This window comes from Tupaia chinensis, unplaced genomic scaffold (assembly GCF_000334495.1).
Source record: "Tupaia chinensis unplaced genomic scaffold, TupChi_1.0 Scaffold143787_1, whole genome shotgun sequence".
Taxonomy (NCBI): Eukaryota; Metazoa; Chordata; class Mammalia; order Scandentia; family Tupaiidae; genus Tupaia; species Tupaia belangeri.
The window spans coordinates 891,025-901,037 of NW_006203636.1; the positions used below are offsets into that span (position 1 = coordinate 891,025).

The 10,013-nt window shown below is 35.1% G+C and overlaps 1 protein-coding gene across 1 annotated transcript in view; it reads right to left on the reverse strand.

The window, feature by feature from the left end:
• Positions 1-9,313: 9,313 nt before the first annotated feature.
• Positions 9,314-10,013, reverse strand: part of LOC102496091 (TATA box-binding protein-associated factor RNA polymerase I subunit D-like) — a 4,394-nt gene continuing 3,694 nt past the window's right edge. Inside the window, exon 2 of the mRNA XM_014582752.2 lies at positions 9,314-10,006. Within this exon, the coding sequence (XP_014438238.2) occupies positions 9,498-10,006 (509 nt within the window). The 3' untranslated portion in view covers positions 9,314-9,497. The remainder of the gene's footprint in view (positions 10,007-10,013) is intronic.

A 10,013-nucleotide genomic window follows, 5' to 3' on the forward strand; every position in this document is an offset into this window, starting at 1 on the left:
GAAGCGTCTCTGAGCTTGAAGACACACCTTCCATTTGACCAAACCACAAAAAAGAAAGAAAAATTACCATTAAAAATAAATACAGGGCCAGAAGGTGGTGTAATGGTAAAGTCACTAGACTCCCACATGGCTGACTGTAGTTCAAATCCCAGATCGAGGAGTTTGAAACTCAGCTGGGTGTGTCCGGATGTATGCCTAAAACATTAAGAGGAGAAGGGGTTGCAATATGGTCATCCACCCTAGGGAATAAATTTCTCACTTTCTGTCTCACTGTCTGTCTTTGTCTCTCCAGTGAGAGCATGTACCCTATGACAAAAAAATCTTTAAAAAAATGAAGACAACATATGTGAAATCCAGAACAAAATATAGCAACTGAGTATTAATATAATGGGTATTCCAAGAGAAGAAATCGGTAGGGTCATAGAAATTCTCTTTCATGAAATACTATCTGAAAACTTTCTGTGTTTAGAGATAGATGCAGACATTGGGATGAAGGAAATACAAAGAACACCAAATGGATTCACCATGAAAAGATCCTCTCTGACTGTCTGCACTCTGTGGTAGAGACTGAAAGACTGGAAAACATAAAAGTATTAAAAATTGTAATGGACACTAGAAACAAAGTGGAAAGAGATTGTAAGAGGGGAAGAGTGTAGGAAATTTGGGGGGAAAATGGAGGGGGAGGGCACTTGTGGAACACAGAGAAGATTTATTATCTGTTGATGAGGACGTGTATGGTGGTCTCAACTGGGTTGGACTGAGGTGTATATCACGCTGGGTAAAGTATCTTCACAATCTAAATGATGTATAGCAATTTAATGTATGAATAATAATAAAATATATATAAATAAAAGAGAGCGTAATAGCCAAAATGGCAAAAGTCAAAAATAAAGACAAGTTTCTAAAAATGGCAAGGAAGAAGTGTCATATCACTAGTAAAGGATACTGCATTAAATTAACATTAGACCTCTCAGCAGAAACCATAAAGACCAAAAAGAAAAGGAAAGACATTGTGTTGATATGTATCTTGAAAATTCTGAAAGAAAAACAATTTCTGACAAGAATACAATACCCAGCCAAATTATTCTTCAAATTGAAAGGAGAAATAAAGTTATCCCGCAGCAAACCAATAATTTTAAAATGCTCCAGTACCAGCCTGACTCTACAAGAAATAATTAAGGGAGTACTACATCAAGAAATAAAAGGGAGATAAATAGAAATAACAAAATGGAATTTATTTATTTATTTAGACTTGAAAAACATTTTTCTAATTTTTTTAATGTCAAGAAAAACAGTTTTAGGGATCAGCAGTTAGCGTAATGGCTATGTCGCTGGACTCCCACGTAGTTGACTGCGGTTCGAGTCCCGGACCCGGTGGCTTAAACTCACGCCGGGCGCGTGTGCATGCGTGCCCAAGATCTCGAGAGGAGAATGGAGGAGAAGGGATTGCGGCGTAGCCATCCCCCCTGGGGGGTGATTTCTCACTTTCTATCTCTCTGTCTCTATGTCTCTGTCTGTCTGGCGAGCACACGCACCCTATAGCAAAAACCTCTCCAAAAAAAGAAAAAAAAAAAAAGAAAGAAAAGCAGTTTTAGCTTAATAAGTCAAATCCAATAAAGTTAAAAAAATTTCACCTATGACTTAAAGCCAGGAAAAATGTTAAGAGTCTGTTTAAACAGTAGGTAGATACTAAAAACTCAATAAACAGATAAGGACAAAGGTAAAATCTAGTAATAAGTGGACTGTTATTTTCTTCTGAAACTTTTTTTTCCTCTCTCCATTCTCCCTTTCACCAAAGAGACATTAACTTATTTGCAGTGAATGAATAAACAAACAAACTTAGTCACAATTTGGTCTGTTATTCACAGAAAGCTCCATAATAATACCAATTGATTTAATTGACTTTGAGGAACTTTTTATTAGGAACTTCAGATTAGACTCTTTAAAAAGCCTCCCAAGGGGCTGGCAGGTGGCGATGTGGTTAAGAGCACTGGACTCCCACATAGCCAACTATGGTTTGAGTCATGGACCTGGTGGCTTGCTTTCTCACTTTCCTTCTCTCTCTCTCACTCTCTGTTTCACTCTGTCCCTCACTTGGCTCATTAGCCTTGGGAGGCTTTTTATAAAAGAATTATTTTATTTAGCTTTATTTATTTATATATATGTATATATATATTTAATTTGACTATAGTTTTCCATTTTTTCCTTTCTTGCACTGTTTCCGATGAGAGGTCCTGTGTTAACCTGATGGGCTAACCTTTGTACATAACCTGACGTTTCTCTCTTGCCAATTTTAGTATATTGTTTTTGTGGATTTGGACAACCTAGCAATGATGTGCCTTGGAGAAGATGTTCTTGGGTTGATTCTATTTGATGTTCTTTATGTTTCTTTTCTTGGGTTGATTCTATTTGATGTCCTTTATGTTTCTTTTGTCTGGATATTTTAATGTCTCTCTAGGTTTGAAAAGTTTTCTCCCAAGATTTCATGGAATAGATTGTCAATGCCTTTATTTGTTTTTTCACCTTCTGGGATATTGATTACTCCGATCTTTTTGGTTTTTAATGTTATCTAGTATTTATGGTAATTCATTCTCATTTTATTCTGGTTATTTTTCAGTCTTTTTGGTGATTTTTTTCAAGGTCAGAGGTTTTATCTTGTACATCTGAGATTCAATATTCTGCATGATCTAATCTGTGTTTAATATTTTCAAGAAAGGTTTTGATTTCCTGAACTACAGCCTTTATCTCAAACACTTCCATTTAATTCTTTTTTATGGTGTGTATGGAAGAAATTCCTCACCACGTGGAGCTTATTGTCCCTTTTTTCTTGCATCTTCTGGAGTTCATTGACTCTCTTCTCTTGCATCTCTGTTAGTTTAATCATAAACATTATGCAATCTTTACCTGACATATCCACTAGTTTCATTGAATTGTCTGTGGATGGTGAGGGATTGTTCTTTTCTCTTGAGGGAGAGATATTTTCTTGGTTTCTCATATTTCTTGTGTCTCTGCAGTGGCTTCTGGTCATCTGATGGATATGTTTCTTCCTGTTTTCTTGCAGTTAAATCTGAGCATTCACAGGCATACAAGAGGAGGTGATCTGCAGTCTCTCTGCTGTTCCATTTCCCTGGCATTCACCAAGTGACTCGCATTTTTGTCATTGGAACCGGGTATTACAAAGGCCTTCCTGTTTCTAGAGAACAAGTGCACCTGAGCTGAGCTTCTGGTTTTCAATAGAGAGTTCAGAGGCAAGTGGGAGGAGTTGAGCCTTGCTCTCTCTGCAGCTCTGTATTTCTCCCTGCTGCTCACTCTGCAGTCTCTCTACTCTGACTTATAGTCATTTTGTGGTGTACTCACATTTGGTTAATTTATTGGAGAATGTAAGCTCACGTGCTTCCTTTTAGTGTAGGGTACTTCTTTGCCAATTCCTCTCCTCTACTGTGTTCTGGAATGTGGTATCTACAGAGAGAGATTTGAATTCAGATTTACGGAGAGGATTTTTTCCCTTTGTATAGCTCTAAACCTAGCAAAATTCAGAGATTTGGCTACTATGCACATAAATCTGTCTGTACACTCACTGGGTAGAAGCTGAGCAGCAAAACGATAAAGTAACGAAAGAGAAGAGACTACAAACAGAAAAAAGGAGGGGAGGGAAGTGAGAAACAAAAGACAATAGACAGAAAAGTTAAAAAAAAAAATCACTTTCATTTGCCTGGCACATGAAATGAGCAGAGCACCTCAGATGCGATGTCTCCTTGCAATGCCCCTGTTCTATGCAGGCAGAGGAAAAGAGAGAATTAGCTAAAGAAAGAATTAAGAAAGGTGAGAGAGAAAGGAAGAAAGGGGGGGAAACAAGAATATAGGGAAAAAAGGTTTTTTTTTTTTCCCTACCTTTCTAGCTATGATCCAGGAGGTGAGTTGATAAGGGGGGCTGCAATTCAGGGCTGCTCAACCCTCATGTTGGTACCAGAAATGAGCAGAGCATTCCAGATGTGATTGAGTTCATATTATTAATACAGGAGCCCTCTCTGTGTTACATACAAGAAACACACTCCATTGATAAGAAATACAGAGATTGAATGTGAAAAAATGGGAAAAGTCATTTTATTCAAGAAAAAAATGGGGGGGACCAGCAGTTAGTATAATGGCGATGTCGCTGGACTCCCATGTAGTCGACCGTGTTTCGAGTCGCGGGCCTGGTGGCTTAAACTCACGATGGGCGCGTGTGCGTGCGTGCCCAAGATCCTGAGAGGAGAATGGAGGAGAAGGGATTGTGGGAGAGGGCATCCCCCCTGGGGAGTGATTTCTCGCTTTCTGTCTCTCTGTCTCTCTGGCAAGCACACGCGCCCTACAGCAAAAACCTCTCTGAGAAAAAAAATAAAAAGGCAAAAAACAAAACTTGGAGTCCCAGTACTGATATCAGACAAAATAGACACCAAGCTTAAATCAGTAATATGAGACAAAAGTCACCATATATTATTAGAGAGTACTTCACCAATAAGATGTAACAACTATAAGGATTTACACAACCAAACTCAAAACATTCAAATACATAAAAGAAAGACTTTTAGCTCCAAAGAGGGTGGTTATACAACACATTAATTGTTAGGGATGTCAACACCCTCTCAATATTGGCCTAGCCTTCTTGTTAGGCTAAAAAAGATGAATAGAAAAAGGACCCAGAAAAATAAATTTAAAATGAAAAAGGCAATATTACAATATCACAAAAATACGAAAGATTATATACCATACACTAACAAATTGGAAAATATGGATGAATTTCTGGAGAGATACAGGATATACAGCTTAGACCAAGCAGAAATAAAATGCATGAATAGACCAATGAGATTGAATAAATAATAAGTAGTCTTCCAAGAGAAAAGCCTAGGTCCTGATGACTTTACTACTGCATTCTAGAAAGCTCTTAAAGAATATCCAACACACCAATGTTCTCAAATTATTTCCTTTTTTCAAAACTTTACTTATTTATTTATTTTTTAATGTATTTATTTTACATTCATTCACTGTATATCATCATGACATACAAAATGTGATTTCCCATCCAGAATACACTGTACATTGGCTTAATCAAGGATATTGCACATTATTATCAACAAATAATTTTCTATTTCTTCTTACATATTTTGGCTTTTCTATTTCTTTCCCCATTGATTCCTTACTTCTCACCCTCTGCCATTTCCCACCCTCCTCCCACACTGTCTCTGGTTTCTACAGTTGCTTTTCATGTCATTTTTTCCCCACATTTTATTGATTCATAAAATATCTTAATTAATGTAAATACTTTCAATAGTGAATTCAGCTGTTACATACATATCTCTCAACACAGGTCTGACTTTAGGCATAAACTCTGAGTAGAATGGACACACTATAAAGAAGCACCTAGCTGAAGCTATATAACTTACTGCAGTCATTAAAAAGATATTTTTAAATATATTTTTAATTTTAAGAAAAGCAGTTTTAGCTTTAATAAATCAAAATTCAAAAAAAGTCAAGATAAATTTGCTTAAGACCTAAAGCCAGGACAAATCTTAAGATTCTATTCAAATAATAGGTAGAGGAACCTATCAATAGGTCAAGGGAAGACAAATCTTCAAATCTGGAAAACAAAGCATAGAAGTAAATCAGTAATGTTTTAATCAAAATTCATAAAATTCTATTTCACTGGTCTTGTCTCATCTAATTAATCTCTCTTCTGTTGTGATCCTACCTTTCTGTTTAAATTCTGGAAGTTAACATTCAATTCCAGACTTATTTAGGTTGGCCATTTGGTTGGTTGTTTTTTGGACTCTTATTTCCGTCTTTAGTTTTCCTGCTAAAACATCCCATTCAGAACTTCTTGGAGAGCTGGTCTGATGTTGGTAAATTCTTTCAGGTTTTATCTGAAAATGTTTTTGTCTTTTCTTCCCATATAAAGGGTACTCTTGCCAGGTATAGTATTCTTGGTTGAAATTGTTTTTCACTTAACACTTTGAATATATTTTCCCATTCTTTCCCAGAGGTCTGGCTATTAACTTGATGTGATATCCTTTGTAATTAACTTGACATTTCTCTCTTGCCAGTTTTAGTATTTTGACTTTGGCTGAGGTTTTGGCCAATTTGGCTATGATGTGCCTTAGGTCTGGCTATTAACTTGATGTGATATCCTTTGTAATTAACTTGACATTTCTCTCTTGCCAGTTTTAGTATTTTGACTTTGGCTGAGGTTTTGGCCAATTTGGCTATGATGTGCCTTGAAGAAGATCTTCTTGGGTTGATTCTGTTTGGGGTCCTTTGCATTTCTTCAGTCTGGATATTTGAATGTCTCTCTAGGTTTGGAAAGTTTTCTTCCAGGATTTCATGGAACAGATTATCAATGATCTCATTAGTTTCTTTAACTACTGGATACCAATTTTCTAGATGTTTGGATGTTTAATAGTACCTAGTATTTCTTATATATTATTCTCATTTTTCTGGGTTATTTTCTGAATCTGTGTGGTAAATTTTTCTAGGCCAGTGATTCTGTCTTCAACATCTGAGATTCAATCTTCTGTATGATCTAATCTGCTTTTAATATTTTCAAGGGAGCTTTTAATTTCCTGTATTACAGCCCTCATCTATAATAGTTCCATTTCATTATTTTTAATGGTATTTTCTCTTTCAGATCATGCAAGAACTTCCTCACCTTCTGGAACTCATTGTCTCTTCTCTAGAATCGTCTAGAGTTCATTGTCTCTCTTCTCTTGCATCTCTGTTAGCTTTGTCATGGTGAATATTCTAAATTCTTTATGTGACATTTCCACAAGTTCCATTGTGGATGATAAAGAGTTGTTCTTTTCCTTTGGGGGAAGGATATTTTCTTGGTTTCTAGTATTTCTTGTGCCTGTGCAGTGGTTTCTGGTCATCTGATAGATTATATGCTTCTTCCTAATTTCTTGAATTTCAATCTGAGCATTCTGATATGTGCAGGAGATGATCTGAAATCTCTCTGCAGTTCCACTTTTCTCATTTTATGCAGTAGATTCAGCTGGATTTGAGGATTATTCTGACCCTAATAGTCTTCAGATGAGTGACTACTATGTAACTAGACCTGTTTAGACAGTCAGTGTGTGGAGGCTGAGCAACAAAATGAAAAATGTAAAAGGAAAAGGAAACAAAGAAAGAAAAATTAAAAAAAGAAAAAAATTTTAAATGCAAAAGATGAAAACTGCATGGTGCACTTGTGAGCCACATGAAACAAATTGCTCACAGCTCAAATGCAGATGCCTTCTCAAATGGCCTTCACTTTGCCTCTCTTAAATAGGATGGTAGAAGGTGAAATTATCCAGATAAAAGGGGATCAGAGGGCCCAAAAGATCGTTGACATCTAAAATTTAAAATATTATTTAATTAAAGAGAGAGAAATATAGAGGGTGCTTTATGACTCTAGCTTGGGGTCCAGAGGGCAAAGTCTGAACAGAAAAATCTTCAGATGTCCTAGCCAGTGAAAGGGGTTGCTCATAGGTCCTCAAATTAGTTCTAAAAATCAGAATGTCAAACAAAAAATCTTGAACTCAATTCAAAATGCCACATCACTTCGATCTCAAGAGTAGAAAAGGACAAAACAGAAAAAAAAAATGAAAACTACATCTCAATACCTCTGACGAATACACATACTAAAAAATCAACAAAATATTATCAAATCAAATCCAGTAGCACATTAAAATGATTATACAATATGATCAACTAGACTTTATCCATGAATGCAAAGATGATTTACATATTCAAAACAATAAATGTAATTCACCAAATTAAAAGGAGAAAAGAAAAATTATCATATCAATTGATGCAGAAAATTATTTGATAAAATACAATACCCCCTCATAATTAAGACTTTCAATACAAATAGGTATAGAAGTTCCATTTCTTAACATAATAAAAGCCATATATGACAAACCCATTCTAACATCACACTGAAAGGGTAAATGCTGAACTCTCCCACTAAAATGTAGAAATAGTCCAAGATATCCACTATCTCTCCTTTTTATAACATAGTTAGGGAACTACTTGCCAAGACAATCAGACAAAAGAGTGAAACAAAAGGTATTCAAATAGTAAATGATGGAGTTAAATTGTCCTTTCTGCAGATGACATGATTATGTACATATAAAAGTATTAACATCCATGAAAAACTTCATTTGAATGATCAATTAATTTGGAAAAGTTGTAAGATACAAAATTAATTTTAAAAAATTCATGGCTACCAGAGCCAGAAGGTGATATGCTATTTAAGGTGCTGAACTCCCACATGACTCAGTGTGGTTTGAGTTCTGCACCTGATAGCTTGAAAATCACACTGTGTGTTTGTATACATTTCCGAAATCCAAGTAGGAGAATTACCCCTGGGGGGTAATTTCTCACTTTCTCTCTACTGTCTCTCTGTGTCTCTCTATGGTGAGTATAAATGCTCTATGGCAAAAAAAAAGAAACTAAAAATAGCTATTTTACTTACCAAAAATAAATGAACTAAGACAGTGTTTAAGAAAGTGATCCTATTTATAATTTCCAAAAGAGATAAAAGATGTGTATAATGAAATTTAGGAAAGAGATGAAAGATATGTATAATGAAATATAGAAATACCTAAAGAAAAAAATGGAAAAGATACCAAAAAGTTGAAAGACATTTGTGTTCTTGGATAGTATATATCTATATTGTTAAAATGCTGATACTATCCATAATTTAAAAAAATGGATTAAATATCTAAACATAACGCTTCATGCTATAAAACTACTTATGGAAAATACAGGGTAAACATTTGAATGTTGGAATAAACAGATTACTTAAGTAACAGTCCTAAAGCACACACACACACACACAACTAGGAATCCAATTGTAAATGGACAATTGATCTAAACAATCTCAAAGAAAGACATGCGAATTACCACAAAGCATATAAAAAAGTGTTCAACAGCTATATCATAAGGAAAATACAAATTAAATCCACAATACAAACCACAATATAGTCAAAATGGCTATAATAAAAAATCTACAGAACAAGTACTGGCAGGGCAATGGTGAAAAGGGAACCCTCATGCACCATTGGTGAGAATGTCTGTGTATTTCATGAAAAAAGTGCGACAGGAGAGAATAACGGGCATTTTGTTGGTGATGGAGGTCAGACTGTCATGATGGTTCATTGAGAGAGTGACTACTATAGTCTCTCACTTTCAACAATATTAAGTAGAAATAGTAGAACATGAGGATAGTAATATAAAATATAGGTAGGTAGAAATATATTTTATTTTATTTCATGTCATACATATATGTACATATATATAACCTACTACTTAATTATCATTTCTTAAAGCAATTAACTATTAATAAAGCAGTGGAATTTTTTTTTTTTTTACAGGTTCATGAAACAATTTATTCACCCCCAAGCTGGCATGTTTCTACAGAAAGCCATTTTTTTCTTCTGTGTTGTTTACCTTCTTTTCCATTCATGTTCCTTCTTTTCAGGTCATTCAGTCTTCTGCCCAGTGTTTTTGGCCTTTGAAGCTCTCTTTTTAGACAAAACAGGTTCTTTAGTATTCTCTTGTCCTAAATATACATCCATCTTCTTAGAAACTGGGAATTCAGAACTTATTATAAAACAACTATCCTCTACCAATTTGATATCGCATTCATCATCAGGCTCAAGATTCATTGCTTCATCTGTTACTGGCTCTTCAATAGGAGAAATGGATCCATCATCATCCAAATATTTGTATCTATGACTATCAAGATCTTCTTTTTCTAAATCTTCACCAACATTCATTTTATTCAAGGATTCCTTAAGGTGGTGTTCATATTTCAGCTTTTCAATGTAGTTAAAAAATCCTCTGGCAACAGCTTGCTCAAAAGTTAAAATTTTCCTCCATGGTAATGGGTTTCTTCTGTTCTCTGATTCTGTAAACTTATGGCCTTTGCCTCTAACTTGTTTCTTGTCTATCTGTGACCGTCTAGTATTTTTACTTCCTTTTGGTCTTCCTGTTGG